The sequence below is a fragment of the Aspergillus glaucus genome, assembly GCF_001890805.1.
Source record: "Aspergillus glaucus CBS 516.65 unplaced genomic scaffold ASPGLscaffold_8, whole genome shotgun sequence".
Lineage (NCBI taxonomy): Eukaryota > Fungi > Ascomycota > Eurotiomycetes > Eurotiales > Aspergillaceae > Aspergillus > Aspergillus glaucus.
In genome coordinates, this window is record NW_019170460.1 from 809,777 (window position 1) to 830,982 (window position 21,206).

Consider the following 21,206-nt stretch of genomic DNA (forward strand, 5'->3'; position numbering starts at 1 on the left):
CAAACCACCACTAATACAAACACCAAAATGTCCTCCAACCTACCCTTTAAACGCAAAAAACCCACCCCCCAAACCTCCGCCGACCGCAAACGCGCCAAAACCTTCGATGCGCGCACCCTAGCCGCCCAGTCCGCCGACGCCGCCCTCTCCGCGTCCGGCGAGCTCGATGTCGCCGCGTACCTATCCGCGCGTGAATTCGAGATCCAAGCTCTGGAACGGGGCATCCAGCAGTCGAAAGCTGCAGGCACAAGTCGCGCGTTTCAGCAGGTGCCGCGGTCGCTGAGGAGGCGGACGGCTAGTCATAATGTGAAGAGGGTACCGCAGCGGTTGAGGGCGAGGGCTAAGCGGGAGGTACGCTTATATTCCCCAGTGATGTTATAGCAAAGGAAGTAAGCTGATGATGGGCAGATGGTAGAAGACAACACCCCAACGGTAACAGCCCGCCGTCGCAAACCAACCTCCCACCTCCGTTTACGCCTCGAAACCGCCCGCCGTCTACAAAACCTCAACCGCAAAACAAAATCCAAACGAACACACTCCAAAGCAAAACAATCCCACGAAACCCGTCTCCAGCTCGAAGCCTCCGGAAGTCATGCGTACAACACCGCGCCCCGCGTCCCCAAAATCAAGAAATACAAGCTCTCTCGTCCCCCGCCGCCAGAGTCAAAGTATAAGAAACGCCAACGCTGCAAGACATGGCTACCCACACATGTATACCACGCAAAGCGCGCACATATGACAGAGTCATGGCGCTTTGCGGTCCCGCTGTCACCGACGGAGAAGAGTTATCGACCGACGCACCGGGCGCGTGGGCAGCGGGGTGCCGTGGCGTGGGATGAGAGTTATGTATCTACGATTCAGATTGAGGGGAGTGAGGCGGGGCTTGAGGGTGTGTTGAGGGGTCTTGGGATTGAGGGGGAGGAGGTTTGGGGGGTGAAGGGGAGGAAGTGGAGGGGTGGGACGAGGGTGTTGCAGACTTGGGTGTTTGAGAGGGAGAAGAGGAGTCCTATTGCGCCGGTTACGTTGATACGAGGTGCGGAGGAGAAGTTGGATAAGGAGGTGGAAATGGTTGATGTTGATGCGGATGCGGATTCATCAAGCAACAGCAGCAAGAAGAAAGATCGGAAGAGGATTTTTATTCGGGTTCATCCATCTGCGTTTTTGCAGCTGTGGAATGAGCTCTTGGAGGCCTCTAAGATGCAGAGTCCGCCGGTGATGGTGGAAGATTTGCGGTTCGAGATTGGTAGCATCGAGGTGACTGGACCGGGAGCTACAGAGGCCTTGATCGCGGCTCTACAGCCTACAGATGGGACGCCAGCTTCTGGCAGTCCAGAAGCTACATGGGCGTCATTACTGGGAGTTACGAATCCATCCTCGCTACCGCAGAACGCCCTCCTTGCCTTCTCCGTCTCTGACCCCCGCCTTCATTTTCCCTCCCAAACTTTGCGGGCTTCATCGGACGAGACGCATATGCAAGACCAGGCCATGCTTCTCGCATCATGGCCACCAGACCAGACCCAAAGTACCGCCAAGCTCTTCGACCGACCATCCCGATTGGCCGCCACACGACAACTCCCCAGCCAGAAAGCGATCAACCGACGACGCACCTTAGCCGGACCCGGAAATCGCCCCTCACGCCAGGATTCGGATCCGCACATTCCAATTCTGGCCTTTGCATCTCGGCCGGCGACAACGTCCGGAAAGAAGAACAACGATCACGCCGACAATCTACCCGGATCCTGGACCGTGCTGCTACCCTGGAAATGCGTGCTTCCCGTATGGTACTCGCTCATGTACTATCCGCTGTCCAGCGGTGGTAATCCACGCTTTGGTGGACTACAGGAACAGCAGCAACTGGCCTTTGAGGCGGGGACGCCCTGGTTTCCGAGTGATTTCCCTGGTACACGTGCGGGGTGGGAATGGGAACTGCACGAGCGCGAACAGCGACAAAAGCAATGGGAGAGCCGACCCAAGGGGCGACGGGTGGAATTCAACCGTCTGGACTTGGGTAACGGATGTAGTAGGGGGGAGATCGGTCGTGGATGGGCATGTGACTGGGAGCGATTATTATTAGGCTCGCGGGAAGAGCCGCAGAAACCGCACGCAGAACACCAAGAAAAGCAACCCGCAGAAGCTCGAAAATTAGATGCTCCTGCAAATGCAGATGCAGATGCACATCCTGCACATCCCCGGGATCTGAGCCCGCCCATCCCGATCCACCAAATCCCTGCAAGCGAGGCCAAGCAAAAACTCTCTGCCCAATACGAGATGGACCCCAAGAGCGACAATGGTGCCTTGGCGACCGTGCGGATCTGGCTGGTGCGTCGAGGCACGCCTTCACCACGCGCGCGGATCTATCGCCTGCCTGAGGGGGAGATAGGGCGGCGCTGGCTAGACCTGGAGAAATTACATAAGACACCGCCTGCAAAAGAAAACAAATCCGGACTGAGCATGGGCATGTCAGCAGAAGACGCGCGCCGGTCGCTAGCGACATCACTAATTTCTGGTTCAAGCTCGGGGTCTGGATCCGGATTAGGTTCATTTTCAGGGGACGGAGAAGACGAACTTCCGATCCCCACGGAGGAGGAACTGATTGGATTCGTCACGACGGGAGGATATAACCTTGCTGAAGGGCAGGGGACGGGAATCGGATCCATAGCAATGGCCCGGGTTATTGCCAGTAGTGGTACTAGGAAGGGGACAGTGAACAAATGTATTGTTCGGGGGGCGGGAGAGAGAGTGGGGAGATTGGGATATTGGGAGATGATTTGACTTGAATTCAAGGTCTGTATCCGTACAGAGTAGGAGACCCAATTCTGAGTACTCAGCATAAACTTTACGTTGATGCTTTCCGGTTCCGCGGTCCTTACCGTCAGTATGTATTCTCTTCGGTGTTTACATTGCCCACATGTATACCAAAATTTTCCGTACACACAATTTACTAGCACCATCAATGCACAGATACACAAACCCGATATCTACAAATACCAGTTCATCACATTTCTTTTCCTCCTCCCCGGTCTAATCTCATCTCTCCGATGAACGATGACGATGACCCAACTCCCTGGACCCAGGAGCAATGACCGCATCCAGCAAGATCTCCGAGCCCACATCTCCGGTGCGTGGATCGCCCGCCCCATTTTTCTTCGCCCACCACCTACTCAATCCTGCAAGGATGCGAATGAGCAACTGCTCCTCCGTGTCCTGCAAAAGTTAATACTGGACAGACTCTGCGCGATATGGGTCTGCAGGCGTTGCTGTCATTATGTCCGGTGTTTCAGAATGACAAAAGTTGGTGTAAATCGTCATTTAGCTTGTTAGTTTGGGCGAGTTTATCAGGCGAGTTGCTTCGGGAATGGTTTGGGTTTTGCTTAGGGATTCATATTGGCAGTAGAGATGGGCTAGGGCTTTGGGGGTCTTGTTCCGAAAGTCTATACTCTCCGTACATACGGAGTACTGCGTATGGAGGATATAGGCTTTCGTATTGAGAGCGAGGTGACAATTCCCCGGAAGTTTGTTAGAATAATAATGTACTCTTATGTAGTACTACCTCCGTAACAATGATATTCAACGGTGGTGGGTTTATGTCAGTCAGTTTGGTTGATCCTTTTCTCTTTTTTTTAATTCTCGCTGCTGGGCTCCTTTCATTTAATTTATTATTATCATTATCCCCCCCGTTCGTTCTTTGTTTCCTTTATTTCCTTTTTTTCATAGCTGTTTTGTTTCATTCTCTATACTATTATACCCCGGGTTATTGTACAGAGTACTACACCCATGCAATAACCAAAATGGCCGACGCCCAGATCATCCCGGCCATGAGCCCCCCTCCAGGGAAGACATCCAACTTCGTCGACCCGGAGTACCAGGGGACCAAGTTTATTGTTGTGAATTGCATCTTTCTGCCCTTGGCGGTGCTTGCGCTAGCCGTGCGTACCTGGACCAGAGTGTGTATTGTGAGGAACTTTCAGGCTGATGATTGTACGTTTTATCTGGTATCTGGGATATAATGATGTGGGTGCAGGGCTGACGGTGACAGACTTGATGATTATTGCTTTACTGTTGTCTATTGTCATGACCGCTGTGACATTGGATATGCTCAATTGGGGTCTTGGGAAGCATATGTGGGATGTTCCTGCTATGCCTAATCTCTCGCCATGGTTTATGAAGGTACGCCTCCAACCCTACACTGACATGAAACCTGAATGAACGAGCTAACAGTGACGCGACAGGAAAACATGATCGTAGCAATCTTCTACTGCGCCGCCACCGGCTTCTGCAAAGTCTCCGTCCTTGTCTTTTACCTCCGCATCTTCCCCAGCCGCTCCTTCCACATCGCTGTGTGGTTCGTCGTTTTCGTCGCCGTGGGCTACGAGGTTGGCAGTGTGCTCGCCAATGTCTTCGCGTGCACTCCGATTGCGAAGAGCTGGGATGCGACAATCACGGGTGGAAGCTGTATGAACAGACCGGTGTTTTACTTTGCGAATGCGGGATTGGGTATATTTACGGACTTTGCGACGGTGTTGGTCCCGATTCCGTGGTTGTGGAAGTTGCAGATGCCCATGAGGCAGAAGATTGCTGTTGGGGTGATTCTTACGATGGGGTGTTTGTAAGCCTTCCTCCCCCTACTATCTTGGTTAAAGTGCAGATTGTTAATGAACGTAGTGTTGGCGTCGTCAGCTGCATCCGCCTGTCAACCCTATACATCCTCATGAACTCCCCCGATCTAACCTGGACGACCACGGACGCCCTAATGTGGTGCGCCATCGAACTCAACCTCGGCATCGTCGGCGGCTGCATAACAGCCATGCGCCCATTCGTGCGCCGCTACTTCCCCAAGCTCCTTGGTCTATCATATGGCGGATACGGCTCGTACTCGCATTCGAAGAAATACGGACACCCGCTCAACTCGATTCCAAGGAGCGATAATCCCAACTTCTCGGGGAATTTCCAACAGTATTCTACGAGTACGTGGAAAGGGGGAACCATGGGGGATCGGGATAGTGAGGAGCAGGTGGTGTTGAAGGAGGCGGCTGCACCGCCGGGGCTGGGGTCGGGTAAGGCGGATGGGATTGTGAGGACGGTGCAGTTTGATGTTGAGGATGGGTTGCGGAGGTGATCTGTTTTATTACGATGTTTATTTTGATTTGATTTACGGGTTCTATTTGTTATATAGCGCGGTGTTGGGGTTTCTTCAGTTCTCCACGGAGACTTTACTTGTACTATGGCTATGCAAATACAAATAATGCGATAATCACGGACCACGGAAACCTGATTCAGGGATTTAATTAAGCCCTCCCCCCCGGGCCCGATCTTCAACTTTAGCATCGGAAAGGAGCCCTTTTAGCGCATTTAGCCTGCTGTTAGTCTGCGCTTAGCACTAGTCCATTCCGGCATTTCCCCCGGCCATGTATTCGTTTTTCTTATTTACTGGGATTCCCTGAATCCTTCTTCACTTCTTCACACTATATTGACTCTTAATATATTAAAAAAAAAAAAAAAAAAACTAAACTAAAAACCAAAAACCATCAAAAATGCGCCTTTCCTCCGCCCTCGCAGCAGTCACCCTAGCCGTCTCGGCCACTGCCAACTCAGGCTGCCAGACGCTGAAAAACGCCCTCCCAGGCTCCGTCTACGCCCCCAACACCAGCGTGTACAAGTATGAGTCTCAGGAGTTCTGGTCCAACACGGAAATTCTCTCGCCGGGGTGTGTCTTTCGGCCGAAGTCGGGGGAGCAGTTGGCGAAGGGGGTGAAGAAGTTGGTTGATGCGTGGGCGCAGTTTGCGGTGCGTGGTGGGGGGCATATGGGGATTAAGGTGAGTCTTTTATACACCCTGTATAGGGATTGAGTCTACTAGGTGTGGGAGGATAGGTGCTAATTGATGTTGATGCAGGGCGCGAATAACATCAACGATGGCGTGTTGATTGTCATGTCTAACTTAACGACCCTGCATCTGTCGGAGGATGAGTCCTTGCTCTCCGTTGGTCCGGCATACCGGTATGCCCTTCCACCCCCAACTCAATCATAATCCTCACTAATATATGTGTAGCTGGTCCGACGTCTACAAATACCTCGAACCCCACGGCCTCGCCGTCCCCGGCGGCCGCATCGGCCCCGTCGGAGTCCCCGGTCTGCTCCTGGCCGGTGGAGTCAACTTCTACGGCAATGAAGTCGGCTGGGCCGCTGACAGCGTGGTCAACTACGAGATTGTGCTTGCGGACGGCTTGCTGACGAACGTGAACAAGACGCATCTTCCTGATTTGTTCTGGGCTTTGAAGGGTGGAAGCAGTAACTTTGGTATTGTTACCCGGTTTGATGTCGAGACTATTAAGTCGCCGAAGATCTGGGGTGGTACTTATACGGTTGAGGCGAAGTATCTTGATCAGTTCTTGGAGGTATGCCTTTTTTCCCATTTCCAATTGATTTGGTAGGTTGGGTGCTGACTAGATAGGCTGCTGCTACGTTCTCGGCCGATATCTCTGACCCCAAGACCCATGTTGTCCCTGCCGTCGTCCCTGGAAAGACTACCATGGCGTCTGTGATTCTGTTCTACGACAGTGACATGATCAGCTACCCCGATGTCTTCAAGCCGTTTACCGATATCCCCGCTGTCAGCAACACGCTCGCCTTCAAAACCGTCCGCGAATTCGCCGATGAGACCGCCGCCATGGTCATTCCTCACATCAAGTACGCTTCCCCTCACTCCCCCCTTATTCCAATTCATCGTACTAATACGACGACAGCGACATCTTCGTCGCCGGGACCGTAACAGGTACCAACCGCACCGAACTCCTCCAAGGCATCAGCATCATCAACAGCACCTTCTTCGCCGAACTCCCCAAGCTCTACGCCAAGGTCCCCGCCGCAAACCTCACCACCATCCAGCTGGACTGGCAGCCCATTGGTTCCCTGTGGATGGAAGCCTCTGCCAAGCGTGGCGGCAACGCCCTCGGCTTAGACCCTAAGAAGGTGTACTTGTGCTATGCGGAGGTTGTTGAGTGGACGGGGAGCAAGTATGATGATGCTGTTATGGAGTGGGTTGAGCAAACCACCAACAAGATCAACGATGCGACTGAGAAGGCTGGTCTTTACGACCCCTTCAATTACATGTGAGTTTTTTTTTCCTTATATGGTTTCTTTGGTGTATGCGGGTGTTAACAGACACAGGGGCGACGCCGCTGGCTTCCAGGAGATCTTCCCCGGATACGGGCCTGCGAACCACCAGGAGTTGCAATCGATTGCGCAGAAGTATGACCCGTATGGTGTCTTCCAGACTCTGATGCCTGGTGGTTTCAAGGTCTTCTAAGCTGGGAGCGATCAACATAACATGTCTATGGTACAACTACCCTCTGGGTAGTTTGTATAGTATGCCCAGGGCATGTTTTCTAGAGTCTACAGAGTAGTACATGGCTATTAGCTAGTCTAATATAGTAATAATACCGTTTACTTAACTATCCATTCTCTTTGATTTGTCATCACAATCGAGCCAATGCAGCAAAGTATACCCAGCCTACAGAGTTGGTCTAATAATCATCCTTTATAGTTACCACTCATCTTACTCCCTCAATTTCTCTAACCTCAACGAAGTATATACAAGACTCCAACCTAAGAAGTGCTCACACCAGAAGCATCCACCAAAAACTTCGCCGCCTCCTCCGCATCATCCCCATAGCTCAAATGCGCCATAACATTCCCCCCATTCAAACAAACCGGATCCCCCTGCGCACAGTACTCCTTCCTCTTACTATCATCCAACTTCCCCACACTTTGCGCCTTGAACGGGTCTCCGAACAGCACAGCTGCGGAGATCTGGTCCGCGGACAGACTGTTGGCGGCGTTGTGCACGACCATGCTGCCTTGCGAGTAGCCGCCTAGCACGACTTTGGTTTTGGGGCATTGCTTTAGAGCTTGTTTGACGAGAGAGGCCATTTTGGGGCCGCCGGAGGAGCCCATGGAGACGTTGCCCTATTTACCACTTATCAGTATATCTGCTATGGGGGTGAGGTATAGGTGGGTAGGGGAGGGGCAGGACGTACAGCAGCATCAGCGGGGTAGTCCACACCCTGCACGGTGACCTTATTGTTGGTCTGGGAGGCTAGTTGCTTCGCGACGGGTGGTCCGACGACAGAGCCCATGTTGCCCATTTCGGTGGTGCCGCGGGCGAAGATGAAGGTCAAAGGCTGGCATCCGTTGTTGTCGGTGACGCCGTTTTCGGTGCTTCCGCCGACTATTCAATCATCAACCTGTGTTCACATTGAGCCGGGAAGGGGGGGGGGGGGGGGATTGGGACGTACCAGACGAGGAAGAACCGCCGAGAAGGTTACTAAAGTCGCCCAGGGCATCCGTTCCCTGGGCGGAAGTGGTGGTCGAGGTCGACGACGGGGTCGACGCAGCGCCAGAGGCAGAGCTGGTGCCAGAGCTGGAGTCGGATCCAGAGCCCCCGCCAAACAAATCACCAAAGCCGGAGCTGGAGCCGGAGCTGGAGCCAGGGAAGAGGCCGCGCTCTTCGGGCTGGGTGGGAGCCGTTAGAGCTGTGCTGGCGAGGGCGATGAGGGTGAGGGAGTACTTCATCTTGATGAGTGGGTGAGTATAATAAAGAATGAATAAAGTGATAAGAGACCTGCTCTGATAAAGAATGAATGGATTGACAGATAGAATCGTTCGAGAAACGAAGAGAATTTATACTTGGAGCCTACAAATCTGATACAACCTTACAAATCCGTTTCAACAGATATCCTCGGTTCGGCTGTTGATCTGATACAGGACCCTAGTCAGATCCTATTAATGGGCGTTACTATAGACTAGGCTGAAGTAGGGCCGATAATCAATCTGAAATGAGTTCTCAAATTTAGGATTTCCTATTCGGGTAATCTCCGTTGCATCCAAACTCCAGGCACACCAATCGCATGAAAGAACACATAAAAAGCATGACCCATAACAAAAATATAGACAGATCGCATAAAAACATCGAGAGATCAAAGGAAATAATGACCAAAATAACACCAAACACCGCTACCTGTATCTATAAACCGAACCGAACCGAACCGTCTAATCTATTGCTTCATGATGCTGCGCAGCTGCTGGATATCACCCTGGTCGACGTTGGTGTACTTCAAGCTCGAGGAGCCTATATATTATTAACTTCGGAATATATCACCAGAAAGGTTAAAGAAAGACTCACTCATAGGAATAGGACCGTGAGCACCCGGGTTGTCACCCAAGAAAACAGTCGCCAGAGTCATGCAAGTCGCCGGCACACTTCCAATAGTAACAGTGTTGCCGCTGATCTTAAAGCTCACCGTGACATCCTTGAGCTGGTCCTTGCACTGGGTGGCCGCGGGCTCGGGGAGACCAGCGAACGGGTCATCGTCACGGGCCTGGAGGTAGGCGTGCTCGTCAAAGTGGTCGCCGTCGAGGGTGATCAGGGTGCGGCGGGAGTTGTTCTGGACTTCGTCGTTGATGTCGGAGCCGGCATCGATAGCACCCTTGATCAGACGGCCGCCGATTCTGGCGAGGCCACCGATGGGAGCGGGGCAGATTTGGAGGAAAGAGGCGAAGAGGGCGATGACGAGGGCAGCGAAGACGGTCTTCATTTTGATGGTTGGATTGTGTATTGGGGTAGAGATAGAGAGATAGAAAGATGGATTGAGATTGAGATTGAGAGTGATGACTGTTTGGTTGGTTGATTGATTGATTGATTGTGATGCTGCTGATGATGATGATGATGATGATGATAATTGAGACGATATCTAACGTTCTTTTATAACATTTAGTTGCCATTCGGCCCCATGGCAGTGAATCCAAAATGCGCCTGGGGATTGGGGCAGATTGGGGCCGACTTCTAATTTGGAAAATACGAAGCTATCCAAGGCACATATTCAAGGCACACTGCTGACACCCCCAATATCGCAGTTAGCCTAAACAAAGATATATGGCGATGGATGAAGGATTTGTTTGAATCGCACTGGATCGCAAGCACCATGTTACTTCCAGTATTCTCGTTTCTAATATCCGTGTTTTTCGTGTCTATCGCCCTCCACCACACAACCCGCCTCTGGTCGCTCCCATTCATCCTTCTCTCATCTTACATTTCTCTAATCACCGCCAACCAGCTTGAGGACATTGCAGACCTCTGGGCCATTGGTCTCGCCGTGTATTTCGTCCATGTTACATCGCTGTTATATATCGAGCAATGGGTTGTTCCGCGCCCGTCGCCGGACAAGCGATATAATTTTGTCGCGGCATACAAGCTCTGGAGCAATCCCCAGTTTCTAAAAACAGCACGACAGGTACCCGGTGCGCATACAGTCGATCGCGATCATGACCCTCCACAGAGTCGGATCCGTTTCACCATCGTGCGCGTGGCGCGCATCACACTGCACCTGTCGCTTATGTACCTGTGGACAACATACATATTCCCAGGCCCGTTCCTGCCCCTGACAGCCGACGACTTTTCCCCGACCAAGGAGATTTACTTTCGCCGTTTACTGTCACCCACCCCCGACAGCCCCATAACATACAGAGAGACGGCAATCCGCTCCCTCAGCGCAATCGACTGGATCTGGACCGCCTACCTCACTCTCGACTGCTCCCACGACGCCCTCGGCATATTCTTCACCATCATCCTCCGCCTCGACAACACCACCGACTGGCAAACCCCCCTTTTCGGCTCCCCGGGCAAGGCATACACCCTTCGCGGCTTCTGGGGCCGTTTCTGGCACCGCCTCGTTTACCGGGCGTATACGAACTACGGGCGGTGCGTGGGGCAACGGGGTTTGCGGCTGAGGCCGGGGGGCGTGGTGGAGCGGTGGTGGTGCGTGTTTGTGGTGTTTGCGATCAGCGGGTGTTCGCATGCGGTTGTTATGCGATGGGTTTGGGGGAGTGTTGGGTGGAGGGAGGTATGGTTTTTCTTGGTGAATTTTGTCGCGGGTGCGGTTGAGAGTGTTGTTGTGAAGATGCTTAGGAGGTGGACGAAGGAAAGGGTCAGGGGATGTAGGATCCTTGGGTTCTTGTGGGTGTTTGGGTTCTTTTTCTGGAGTGTGCCGAAACGGGAGTATCCGAATATCCACGCCTTGCTTTCTACAATATGACAGGGCAGTTTGCTATGATTCTATCCGGTTTCTGATCAACATGCATACCCTGTATTATCAATACCAATGAATGCCAATGCCTCCGCCACAAATGCCTGTTTTAGTGCCTCGGCAAATACATCTCATATTATATCACATTCCGCTCTGACTCTCGACTCAATGAACTTAAACTTCAAAGCCTCGTCAGCAAGGCTCTGGCTTGTAACTATATCACAGCCTTAGTGACTCAATATGATATCAGGAGAACCTCAGGGTAACGGGTTAAAGGTGAACCGGGCGTGATCATCAGGCCGATCCATAAACTATCAGCTTACTTACCGGTTCTGGAAGACCGTTCACCGTTATAAATACCGTGTCCTCGTCAGTGCCATGTAAAAGAATTATTTTCGAACAGTATCACCACCAGTATTGTGTATAATCATGGAAAAAGAACAAGAAAACGAAAGAGAACTCGTCCTCTGCTTCGACGGCACAGGAAACACCTTCCGTGCCGACGGAGGTGAAAGCAACATCCTCAAGATCTTCCGTCTCCTTGACCGAACGAAGGAGAATCGCTACTGTTACTATCAGCGTATGCCGCTTCCCTTCCCTTGATCTATCCTCAGTCAAAATGCTAACAAATGAAAAGCCGGCATCGGCACCGAAATCTCCCCCAGCAGCCTCGCAAGCCTTGCCCTCCGCCCAACCACGAAACTCAACACCCAGAAAGCCCTCGACCTCGCCCTCGCAACCTCCTTCAACAAACATGTCATCGGCGGATACCGGTTCCTCGCGCGCCGATGGAAACCAGGCTCGAAAATCTACCTCTTCGGCTTCTCACGGGGCGCGTATACAGCGCGTTTCCTGAACGAGATGCTCGATTATGTCGGGTTGATTAGTGCCGATAATGAAGAGTTGATTCCGTTCGTCTGGGAGGCGTTTACGGATTGGAAGTTTGCGCCGCAGTCGCATAGGAGACGGCATCGGGCGTATGAGATTTTGCGGATTAGTAGGGAGACGATGTGTCGGCCGATCGACAGAGTTTATTTCCTCGGTTTATTCGACACAGTCAACAGCGTCGCTGAGTTTGAGAAGAGTAGTGGGAATAGCGGGAGTACGAACTGGAATGCTTGTCAGCCGCGACCGATCATCACTCGCCATGCGGTTAGTATCGACGAGCGACGGATTAAATTCCAGCCTGTGCTATTCGCCAACGAATCGGGCATCAAGCGTCGCCGACCGATCATATACGAGCAGACCGAGGAAGTCTTCGCGGCAGACTCAGACGGTCCCGAAGACGATGCACCAACAGACCTCGAAGAGATCTACTTCGCAGGCGACCACAGCGACGTCGGCGGAGGTTGGCGACCGGACAGAGAAAACAACGAAACATATCCCACATCGCACATCCCGCTCGCCTGGATGGTAAACGAAGCCGTGCGCGCAGGCCTGACCTTCGACGAGAAGAAAATCGAGCAACTAACACCCGATTTATGGGAGGTGACATCCCCAGGACAAACGCCCACATCGCCAACAACCACAGAAACAACACTCTGCCAAGTCCAAGACACAGTCCGGACGGCAGAGACAGCCCAAATCCACGACTCGCTCGATTTCGACTCCGGAAAGGGCCTCACAACGTTCTTCTGGCGACTGTTGGAGTATTTACCGTTTAAGAGACCCGCCGTTCAGCCTGATGGGTTGATCGTCATGACCCGCTGGCACACCCATGGTTTGCGACGGCCACTCCCGAAGCAGGCCATGATTCATGGGAGTGTTGTAAGACGCTTGCGCAGGGATCCGGAGTATCGGCCGTATAATTTGGGGTTGGGGCTGAAGCTGAATATGCAGGATCGGAGGGAGGAGGACCGGGATATTGGGAAGTGGAAGTGTGTTAGTGAGGATGGGTTGAGGGAGTATTGGGTTAGGGGTTGATTGCAACAACGATACTATTATTATGAGCTCTGTATATTATGTACTATTTTGGTTAATATTATGGTTAATTTTGGGATACTTGGTACTATGCACAGCCTCTTTTTAGCTAGATAGTTAATTGCAAGTCTCACTTAGCCTTGTGGTTCGGCCCCAAATATTGGGAACGGGGCCGAAACCAATCGGGGGGGCTATACAATTCAGCCTCGTTCACCTTGTGCATGTAGAATAAATGGACCCTGAATCCGCTTCAATCGCAAACAACAATTCAAAGAAAATATATCTACAATAAAGCAATATATCAAAATGCATTACCAATTCATCCTCATCAGCACCCTCACCACCATCGCCTTCGCGGCCCCTGCTCCCCCGAACTTCCGCTCAACAAATACGACAACAACCACCACTACCACCACCACCACAACCCTGAACAAACCTACTACACACATCGGAACTCCTAAATTCGCACACATCCCTATCTCCATCCCTGATCAGCGTAAGTTACTCCAACCAAACCATCCAAAGTCCAAACTAACAGTAACAGGCCCCCCACATCAATTCAACCCGAACCTCCATCCAGTTTACACCCCAATTGCCCGTCCCGGTGCCAGCACTGAGCCCGGCCGCAACCCATTATTTTCGCGCAGTCAGCGCGAGGACAAGATCAAGCGTGACGACATCAAGGTCCCAGCGCTTGCCGCGGTAGTGCGCGGTGTCGCGGAGGGTCTCCAAAAACAGCAACAGCAGCAGGAGCATCAGAATGCCCGACGTGCCGAGCATCTCCCGGATCACCTCCTTCCTGATAATATTCAAACCAGCTACCACCCCACTGGCTGGCTAGCTGATCCGGAGGAAGTGCTTAACAGCCGCGCGGTGGACAATGAGATCTATGACTCGGAGGACGCTCTTGATGCGCTTGAGTATCCTCTTCAGCGGAAGGAGCAGCGCGGGGTGGATGTGGGTGCGGGTCTTTCCGCGGCTTATAAAAATCTTGTTACGGGGGGTAAGAGGGGGGTTGATGCTAGAGGGCTTCCTTTGCAGCAGAGGGGGGTTGACGAGGTTGATGATGATGATGATGATGATGATGATGATGAGGATGAGGATGAGGATGAGGATGAGGAATACAATACCGTTGGGGATGGGCAGATGAGTGGCAATGTGCGGCGCGATTATGGCTATGATGGTGAGGTACAGGATTATTGAAGTTATGGGCCAAGTGATGCAGAACACGCAGTAAGGCAGTTTCGGATCATGACTAGTCGGTGACTAGGTCAACACGATATGGATGAATTATGGTGTTACAGGCGATATGGAGTTCAGGTTGGGTTTCTGTACTAGGATTAGCGCTTTTCTTTTTGTTTGCATTGGGTTAAACTGAATTAACGAGTACTCTCTATGTTAATCCATATTCTATGTAAAAACTTCCATGGGTATACATCTGTAGGGCAAGGATCAAATGCGAAACTGCTTGACACATAGACTAACAGCCACTGCCAGCGTAAATATACCCAGAGCACGAGTGAAATACAAATGACTTTCCGTATTGCTCTAAATAACCGTTAGCGGCTGGCACACAAACAGTCAGGCTTCATACCTGTTTGTCCGTGATCGTGGGCGGACGATATACTTCTTCCTTATATCCGACCTTATAGCTGTTGTCCATCTCAACGTCATACTCCTGGAGACTACTGATCCTAGACCGCACAAAGTCCTCACGATGTCAATGCATTTCCACGTTTGTAGGATGCACTCGTTCTGCCCTGGATGATGGACTCCGGCAGTATCCATCAAACATATTCCAATAAATTCCATCTACGGATGTGAATTTTACACAGGAAAGGTTGGACCAGATAGCCTTGTCTCGGGGTGATTGTCGCATGCGCGCCCGATAGTCGATCCGTAGTCGCGTCTGTACCTCTTACATCCTCTCTATGCTGTAGGATCCGCAGGAACAAGTCTGCTTTGCCGAGATAGCGAGGAATGTATGATTTGTCGTTCATATAGTCTTCTGGTCGTTGCAGGATTAACCACCAGGGAACGGATTCTGAGAATCGGGGCGGGGCTGCGTAGCAACATTCCCAATCAATGAAACCAGTAATTTGAAGCGTGGTCTCATCCACAAGCACATTCCTTGGATGAAGTTCATTGCAGAACAGTTTAAATGGGCCATTGTTGTTGCGAATGAAATTCAACGCGATAGCTTTCATCAAGTGGCGGCATGTGTATTTCTCTCGACAGTCCTCCGCACCAAAGACACTATTCCGCTGTCTCTCCAGATTTATCTTCTGCATTTTCCAAAAGTGAAAAAAATATAGTCGACAGAGCTATGATAGACACCAGAAGGAACGCAATTGTGCACGTTGCCTGTCCGGATCAATTCGTTTGTTTCTTGCGTCAACGGCGGTCCTTTTATTGATGGCTTGCCGGATTCATCCAGGCGTAGGGTACCAATTCGGTCAAAGTCGAGCTTCCAAAGTTCTAGCAAAACACCCGCCATTTGACCGTATAGGGTCTCCAACGTCTTCTTATCGATATCCAGGTTTAATACATAGTCGTCATTTTCTTCTTCTTGGGTCTTCTTGCGAAGAATCTCTGACATTGGCGTCCCCTCCACCCAAGCCATGATGATAAATGGCCCAAGACCAGTTGTACTATCTTCTGCTTTCCCGTAAACGACAACACGTGGTACGGGAATATTGGTGTTGTCTGCAATGTATTTCATGAGCGACGCCTCATTGAGTACTTTGTTGTCCATAAACATTGAACACCCAGGGAGAGGAAACCGAATCAGCCAATCTTCTCCTCCATCGTCCCAGGAAAGACAGATGCAGAAATTAAAGCCACCATAATGTATAGAGCGAAACATGCAGTCGTCGTGTTTCCGATATATATTTGCCAAGTCGCAGATTCCCAAGGCAGACTTTCTAAAATGCTCTCCCCATTGTAGCGCTTGTTCTCTGTAAGCGGCGAGGCCAATGTCGTCGAACTCCATTGCTTTGAGGGTTAAGTATACCAGCTGGTATAATACCTTTCGGTACTCTATAAGAATGAAAGCAAGCAGAGCTGATAGTTAGCTGATGCGGTGAGAAATTGGTAAGAGGAATAGAGGGGGCATAAAGGGAGATTGAATTGCTAACCGAAAATAGAGATTCTACCCAAAGACAGTGGCCGGAACAAACAAACAAACAGCTACCAGCGCACCAATCACAGTATTTGACGCCAATATAATCGCCCGAGTCAAAAAAAATAGATGCTATAGCTAAACAGCCCAATCAAATAACAATAATGAAATTGATCCGAAGTACAGTAACACAATATGTCCCATTCCAGAAGATTCGCTCGAAGACAGGCACTCCCTCTTTAACAACAAATGATAAAGGCACCGTTATCTCACTCCTGTTGATAAGATTAACCTCCCCCCGAACACAACATCGTCAAAAGTTGAAGGAGACAACTAACATGAAGATCGACTCTCCGGGGCAGGAGATGCTCGAGTGCTGCTCCCATCTTTTAGTCTGTTCCTCTTTGTAGCACATCCAGCCTTGGACAGAAGTTCCATGTTCGATTGATCCGATAGGCCATCGGTTATGGCAGCACGGTCCCGAGGGTCGATTTCTTTCGGTTTATCGTCATGCTCGACCGACTGCCTGGGAATTTGGTTGGTTTGCTGAGTTGAGCTCATTGGAGGGCTTTAAACGAGTTGAGGAAACGTTGATATGTCTTGAATCGAATAGCAATAGGTGGGAGACTTGAAGACTGTAAGCGCCGTGGCGTATTCGCTACTTATAACACTCAACTACACTTACAATTCACTTCTGCATGTGCCAGATAGATTAGCTCAGGAATTCTAAACCTCTTTGCTGGTCATAATCGCCTCGTTATCTCCTAATAATTGGTGAGTTGTGTATCAGCCTAGCCGGGTCATTGCTGGCCGTGAATGCAGGAGGCGCTAATCTACCCTGACTTGTTGTACATGCGTCTGTCGTACAGTGCCCAACCTGTGTTACTAGCAAATATGCAGGAACGAGTTAGCCACATGCTCGCAGTGTTTTCTTGGGATTGCAGAGTTGAATGCCTGAGATATGTATTGAAATGTCCAGATCGGTGGGTCTAACCTTAATAGGAATAAACTATGGTAGAGCTCCACCTTCCGCATCATGGGAATCCGCTATTCCCAAAGAGGAATTGCAGGTAACCAGGTTCGCGTTTGACATCCTGGTATGCACAATCCTGTTAATGCTGGTGGATGTTGTATCATCTTCGCCTCATTAAGCGATTAGGTCTCTTTCTTTGGCCTAGCGGTGTGTATGGGTTCCACTGATTTCCTGAATAAGTACTATGAAGCTACAATGACCTCAGAACTTTGAGCTTCCTGTATCCAAACAACTTGGGTGGTCCCAGACCTTGCGATCAAGGGCCAATCTGGGGTTAGCTTGGGCATTTTGCGGGGTTTTCTATGACATTTTCCAAACTATAATCAGTCGCCAACGAACGTCAGCCCATGCTCACTCAACCTATAAGTATGGGCCCCCTTAAAGGACACTGCTGTCTCCCGTCATGATCAGTTCATCTAATTAAACACATGTTATAACTTACAAAAATGACCTCCGTCTCAATCCCTAAGGGAACACTCAAACTCTCCGGGCTCCTCTTCAAGCCCTCCAAACCCTTCACTCCCAAGACCCCCGCCCTAATCATCGTCCACCCGGGCGGCGGCGTCAAAGAACAAACAGCAAGCACCTACGCCAAAAAGCTTTCCGAAGAGCACGGCGTCACAACTGTCGCCTTCGATGCCTCCCACCAAGGAGCCAGCGAGGGCGAGCCCCGCTTCCTCGAAGACCCGAATGCCCGAGTCAGCGATATCTGGAGCGTTGTCGATTACCTCGAGCGCCTTGACACGGTTGACCCAGAGAAGATTGGGATCGTGGGTGTCTGCGCTGGAGGCGGGTATGCCGTTGCAGCTGCGAAAGCCGATCACCGGATAAAGTGCGTTGCGACGGTTAGTTTGGTGAACATTGGTGACTCGGGGAGATATGGATGGTATGGACAGGATGCACCCGCGAAGCAGCGCGATATCATTGTAAAGGCTGCAAAGCAGATCAGTGCTGAGGGTAAGGGAGCTGAGTATGAGACTGTGCCTTATGTGCCGTTGAAGTTGGAGGATAGTACGCCTGTTGATATGAGGGAGGCGCATGAGTATTATCTTACGAAGAGAGGACAGCATCCGCGGGCGCAGAATAAGATGCTGCTGCGGAGTGTGCCGCGGATTTTGACTTTTGATGCGTTTAATTTGGCTGATTTGTACTTGAAACAGCCTGTGTTGTTGATTGCGGGGGAGAAGGCTGAGTCGAGGTGGCATACGGAAAAGTTGGATGAGTTGATTTCCTATGTTACTGAGAAGGTCATCGTGCCAAAGGCGAGGCATGTGGACTTTTATGATCAGGATGAGTTTGTTGATCCGGCTGTGTTGAAGGTCGCCCAGTTTATGAAAGCCAGACTTGTTTGATTTGGTATCTGTATGGTATCTGTATACTAGGAATTATAGCATTCACTCCTCGCAATACATGATATCCGTCCTCATCGTATACTTTACCCCCTGGAAGACAGAATCCCCACTGTGCAGAAGATCTCTGTGCTGAAACACCAACACCGACCCAGCCTTGGGAAACACCCGAACCTGCACATCCTGCTGTTCATACCGGGGGAAGAACGACGTCGCACCGCCCAGAAGCTTCCCATTGATGTCCCGGTTAAACACACCATCCCCTTCCTCCTTCCACAAGCTCGCCACTCTCTCCTCCTCCTTCTTCAACGCCTCAAGATCCTGCTCCCCCTCCCCATTCAAATAAAGATGAATCGTATAAAACGACCTCTCCTTCCCATCAGGTGTCTTATACATCGCATCCCAATGCGGACGAAAATATTCCCCACCCTCATATCTCAAAAACCGCAATCGCTCATTCAGCCTTGAAAGACGGTACACTGTCCCCTGTTTCACGAACAGTTTGTTCTCGACCCGATCAATTCCGAGCTCCTGCAAAAACGGCATCATTCTTTTCACCAGTTTATCGGCCAAGTCGAGGCTGTCGAACAGGATTCGGCCGCAATTTCGCGTGTCTGTGGCTAGTGTTTGTTTGCCGTTGCCTGCGTTGATCATCGCGCGTGCCCATGTTGGTGTTGCGGTTGTGTCGTTGGGAGGTAAGGTGGATGCTTCTGCGAGCCGGATGAGCTCGGTGCATTCTGCTTCGGTGAGGATGTTGTCGATGACTGCGGCGAAGGAGTTGGCGAAAGCGGGGATTGGGGGGTTGGTGGTTGTGAAGTCGATGAGGTGGGCTGAGGCGTTTGGAGGGGCCTCGGGAGGGAGAAAGGTGTCCATTTTGGATTTATTTTGTTGAATGCAAGTTTTGGAGTGATAGAGGTTGCCTAATATAGTTTTTAATGAGGCTCAAGTCAGCTGACTGTTGGCGAGGCTGAATGAATCATAACATGTAGGTAGTATTTAAATCGATGTAATTGGTCACAGGATCCAAAGATTTTCCATACCAGGGTACAGCGTGTCAGATCCAATCGGAACACCCATTCTGGCGGAATCCCTTTTTGGACAAATCTGAGTTGTACAGAATAATAATTCAATTGTTATGGGCAATCACAGCTCGAGTTACAATTTCCATCTACCAGCACATAAATATCCACATCGCCCACCCACCAAGAGATCATTGATCATGCATTCACAATAGTCATCATGAACTTCTCGGCTCTGCCAGATGACATACTCTTTGCCTTTGCCGAGAAATTGGAAGAGGAACCGGACATAAATGTCCTGAGCCGGTCAAACAGTCGTCTCCATCAGCTCTTGAACCCTTTCCTGTATCAATACAACATCCGTCACCACAGCGCCTATGGTATGTAGGCGGCGATCAGGTTGAAATGCGAAGCCGCAGTGTTGAAGTTTATCGCTCACGGAGCCAACGTGCGGGCACTAGAACGAGTGGACGAGCCCGTTGACCGGAGGTACGGGAACAACCCAGAAGGAGAAGAAGACGACGATGACCGCCTACCGGTTCAACATCCTATGCTTCAGATCGCGGAGGGATTCACTGCTTGGCTTTCAAGGATCAGCGCACCAAAACCGAAAGAGCCCCATATTCCGCCGTATCGGCGTGACCCCCGCCAGCCACTTGTCATGGGGGCTGCGAGTGTGGGCCATGTGGGAATCATGGAAATCCTCCTCGCACATGGTGCAAACCCAGATACCCGAGAATTTTGTAGTTGGGTACCACTGATGACAGTGGCGGTGTCTAATCATGAAGAGATGGTGATGTTTCTACTGGGTTTAGGCGTGGCACTAAATGCATATGGCGACTTCCGGAATTGCGCCCTGTCAATTGCCTCCGAGTTTGGGGTGACTAGAATAATAAAGATTTTGCTGGCTCATCCACAAATCAATCCAGACCCATGTTTCAGGCATCAACGGGAGCAGGGTACCAGGAGTGACTCATCCTTGAAAATTCTTCTCTTCGATCTGCTGCTCCATATGCCGCAGCGTGGCCGCTGTAGCAATGGGGTTGGCCTCAGGGAATCGCTGTACTAGCAGTGGCAGCCCGAAAAAGTGGTCGCCGTGTCCGTGCGTCATGTAAATGTAGGAGAGCTTTCGCTTGGGAGCGATGCGCTCGATCCATGCGATGAGTCCTTGGGTCTGCTGGATGGTGATGGGTGTGTCGACTAGAACTGCCTCGGTGGCAGAGTAAATGAGGGTACAGGAGATGGGTGACCAGAGACCTCCGCCGCTTCCTTTGCCTGGGCTTTTAAAAGGGACTGGAGGCGCGATGTAGACAGCAGAGTGGAGTTTGGACATTGTCAAAACAGTGCTAAGGTAGGTGGCTTCAAGCAAATTAAGTGCATCGGACTGTGGCGTTGATGGTTTCTAACAATGTACCAAGATCACCTTATTTATTTACCTAGATGTGTTGATTGAGAGGGGTAGATCTCTCATTTATAGTGATGTATTTCATGAGATGGAAAAACACCGAGGTTAAGTTGATCACTAATCATAAGAATGTAACTAACTAACTAGTTAGTCCTTAATGATGTGGGGTCGCCGGAATGTATGATGGCTGATCATGCTATCAGATTTCGGACCGAGATTATGTGATATGAAAACCTGGCTCAACTCATCAGATGCAGTGTATCTCAATTGAACATACCCT

The 21,206-nt window shown here is 50.8% G+C and overlaps 14 protein-coding genes across 14 annotated transcripts; 8 read left to right on the top strand and 6 right to left on the bottom strand.

Annotated features, from left to right (window-relative positions):
- Positions 1–27: 27 nt before the first annotated feature.
- ASPGLDRAFT_124342 (ribonuclease P/MRP protein subunit POP1) lies at positions 28–2,772 on the top strand (the record flags this gene model as incomplete). The annotated part of the gene is made up of 2 exons (XM_022540474.1): positions 28–351; positions 409–2,772. The coding sequence occupies 2 exons, from the start codon at positions 28–30 to the stop codon at positions 2,770–2,772; spliced, it is 2,688 nt and encodes an 895-aa protein (XP_022401926.1).
- A 1,016-nt stretch (positions 2,773–3,788) lies between these two features.
- On the top strand, positions 3,789–5,249 carry ASPGLDRAFT_148127 (uncharacterized protein; the record flags this gene model as incomplete). Its single annotated transcript, XM_022541954.1, has 4 exons — positions 3,789–3,978; positions 4,037–4,167; positions 4,230–4,606; positions 4,663–5,249. The coding sequence occupies 4 exons, from the start codon at positions 3,789–3,791 to the stop codon at positions 5,114–5,116; spliced, it is 1,152 nt and encodes a 383-aa protein (XP_022401927.1). The 3' UTR covers positions 5,117–5,249.
- A 282-nt stretch (positions 5,250–5,531) lies between these two features.
- Positions 5,532–7,304, top strand: ASPGLDRAFT_124811 (FAD-binding oxidoreductase; the record flags this gene model as incomplete). The annotated part of the gene is made up of 6 exons (XM_022540512.1): positions 5,532–5,813; positions 5,892–5,995; positions 6,048–6,393; positions 6,450–6,685; positions 6,742–7,107; positions 7,166–7,304. 6 exons carry the CDS (start codon positions 5,532–5,534, stop codon positions 7,302–7,304), a joined length of 1,473 nt encoding a protein of 490 aa, XP_022401928.1.
- Positions 7,305–7,545: 241 nt separating this feature from the next.
- On the bottom strand, positions 7,546–8,482 carry ASPGLDRAFT_148132 (uncharacterized protein). The gene is made up of 3 exons (XM_022541955.1): positions 8,293–8,482; positions 8,035–8,225; positions 7,546–7,963 (listed from the first exon to the last, which is right to left on the bottom strand). Exons 2-3 carry the CDS (start codon positions 8,140–8,142, stop codon positions 7,604–7,606), a joined length of 468 nt encoding a protein of 155 aa, XP_022401929.1. The 5' UTR covers positions 8,143–8,225; positions 8,293–8,482; the 3' UTR covers positions 7,546–7,603.
- A 352-nt stretch (positions 8,483–8,834) lies between these two features.
- On the bottom strand, positions 8,835–9,835 carry ASPGLDRAFT_81700 (uncharacterized protein). The gene is made up of 2 exons (XM_022550128.1): positions 9,180–9,835; positions 8,835–9,125 (listed from the first exon to the last, which is right to left on the bottom strand). The coding sequence occupies exons 1-2, from the start codon at positions 9,589–9,591 to the stop codon at positions 9,052–9,054; spliced, it is 486 nt and encodes a 161-aa protein (XP_022401930.1). The 5' UTR covers positions 9,592–9,835; the 3' UTR covers positions 8,835–9,051.
- A 143-nt stretch (positions 9,836–9,978) lies between these two features.
- On the top strand, positions 9,979–11,088 carry ASPGLDRAFT_25073 (wax synthase family protein; the record flags this gene model as incomplete). The annotated part of the gene is made up of 1 exon (XM_022543439.1): positions 9,979–11,088. The coding sequence occupies one exon, from the start codon at positions 9,979–9,981 to the stop codon at positions 11,086–11,088; it is 1,110 nt and encodes a 369-aa protein (XP_022401931.1).
- A 420-nt stretch (positions 11,089–11,508) lies between these two features.
- Positions 11,509–13,002, top strand: ASPGLDRAFT_34868 (T6SS phospholipase effector Tle1-like catalytic domain-containing protein; the record flags this gene model as incomplete). Its single annotated transcript, XM_022544472.1, has 2 exons — positions 11,509–11,659; positions 11,717–13,002. The coding sequence occupies 2 exons, from the start codon at positions 11,509–11,511 to the stop codon at positions 13,000–13,002; spliced, it is 1,437 nt and encodes a 478-aa protein (XP_022401932.1).
- A 223-nt stretch (positions 13,003–13,225) lies between these two features.
- Positions 13,226–14,391, top strand: ASPGLDRAFT_81703 (uncharacterized protein). The gene is made up of 2 exons (XM_022550129.1): positions 13,226–13,495; positions 13,544–14,391. The coding sequence occupies exons 1-2, from the start codon at positions 13,306–13,308 to the stop codon at positions 14,200–14,202; spliced, it is 849 nt and encodes a 282-aa protein (XP_022401933.1). The 5' UTR covers positions 13,226–13,305; the 3' UTR covers positions 14,203–14,391.
- Positions 14,392–14,710: 319 nt separating this feature from the next.
- Positions 14,711–15,991, bottom strand: ASPGLDRAFT_73902 (phosphotransferase family protein; the record flags this gene model as incomplete). Its single annotated transcript, XM_022549705.1, has 3 exons — positions 14,711–14,859; positions 14,915–15,284; positions 15,320–15,991. The coding sequence occupies 3 exons, from the start codon at positions 15,989–15,991 to the stop codon at positions 14,720–14,722; spliced, it is 1,182 nt and encodes a 393-aa protein (XP_022401934.1). The 3' UTR covers positions 14,711–14,719.
- Positions 15,992–16,109: 118 nt separating this feature from the next.
- On the bottom strand, positions 16,110–16,917 carry ASPGLDRAFT_46237 (uncharacterized protein). The gene is made up of 2 exons (XM_022546400.1): positions 16,806–16,917; positions 16,110–16,747 (listed from the first exon to the last, which is right to left on the bottom strand). The coding sequence occupies exon 2, from the start codon at positions 16,679–16,681 to the stop codon at positions 16,454–16,456; it is 228 nt and encodes a 75-aa protein (XP_022401935.1). The 5' UTR covers positions 16,682–16,747; positions 16,806–16,917; the 3' UTR covers positions 16,110–16,453.
- A 682-nt stretch (positions 16,918–17,599) lies between these two features.
- On the top strand, positions 17,600–18,505 carry ASPGLDRAFT_34871 (alpha/beta hydrolase; the record flags this gene model as incomplete). Its single annotated transcript, XM_022544473.1, has 1 exon — positions 17,600–18,505. One exon carries the CDS (start codon positions 17,600–17,602, stop codon positions 18,503–18,505), a length of 906 nt encoding a protein of 301 aa, XP_022401936.1.
- Positions 18,506–18,547: 42 nt separating this feature from the next.
- On the bottom strand, positions 18,548–19,375 carry ASPGLDRAFT_124133 (uncharacterized protein; the record flags this gene model as incomplete). Its single annotated transcript, XM_022540463.1, has 1 exon — positions 18,548–19,375. The coding sequence occupies one exon, from the start codon at positions 19,373–19,375 to the stop codon at positions 18,548–18,550; it is 828 nt and encodes a 275-aa protein (XP_022401937.1).
- A 264-nt stretch (positions 19,376–19,639) lies between these two features.
- On the top strand, positions 19,640–20,348 carry ASPGLDRAFT_57410 (uncharacterized protein; the record flags this gene model as incomplete). Its single annotated transcript, XM_022548252.1, has 3 exons — positions 19,640–19,901; positions 19,983–20,272; positions 20,337–20,348. The coding sequence occupies exons 1-3, from the start codon at positions 19,742–19,744 to the stop codon at positions 20,346–20,348; spliced, it is 462 nt and encodes a 153-aa protein (XP_022401938.1). The 5' UTR covers positions 19,640–19,741.
- Positions 20,349–20,494: 146 nt separating this feature from the next.
- ASPGLDRAFT_34874 (uncharacterized protein) lies at positions 20,495–20,854 on the bottom strand (the record flags this gene model as incomplete). The annotated part of the gene is made up of 1 exon (XM_022544474.1): positions 20,495–20,854. The coding sequence occupies one exon, from the start codon at positions 20,852–20,854 to the stop codon at positions 20,495–20,497; it is 360 nt and encodes a 119-aa protein (XP_022401939.1).
- Between the last annotated feature and the right edge of the window lie 352 nt (positions 20,855–21,206).

Excerpts from the sequence above, each read along its gene's own strand:
- ASPGLDRAFT_148132 (XM_022541955.1), bottom strand. The coding sequence starts at position 8,142 with ATGGGCAACATGGGCTCTGTCGTCGGACCACCCGTCGCGAAGCAACTA. Across the intron at positions 7,964-8,034 it reads ACTACCCCGCTGATGCTGCT|GGCAACGTCTCCATGGGCTC; the intron begins GTACGTCCTGCC and ends AGTGGTAAATAG.
- ASPGLDRAFT_81700 (XM_022550128.1), bottom strand. The coding sequence starts at position 9,591 with ATGAAGACCGTCTTCGCTGCCCTCGTCATCGCCCTCTTCGCCTCTTTC. Across the intron at positions 9,126-9,179 it reads TCACGGTCCTATTCCTATGA|GCTCCTCGAGCTTGAAGTAC; the intron begins GTGAGTCTTTCT and ends AATAATATATAG.
- ASPGLDRAFT_81703 (XM_022550129.1), top strand. The coding sequence starts at position 13,306 with ATGCATTACCAATTCATCCTCATCAGCACCCTCACCACCATCGCCTTC. Across the intron at positions 13,496-13,543 it reads TATCTCCATCCCTGATCAGC|GCCCCCCACATCAATTCAAC; the intron begins GTAAGTTACTCC and ends TAACAGTAACAG.
- ASPGLDRAFT_46237 (XM_022546400.1), bottom strand. The coding sequence starts at position 16,681 with ATGAGCTCAACTCAGCAAACCAACCAAATTCCCAGGCAGTCGGTCGAG.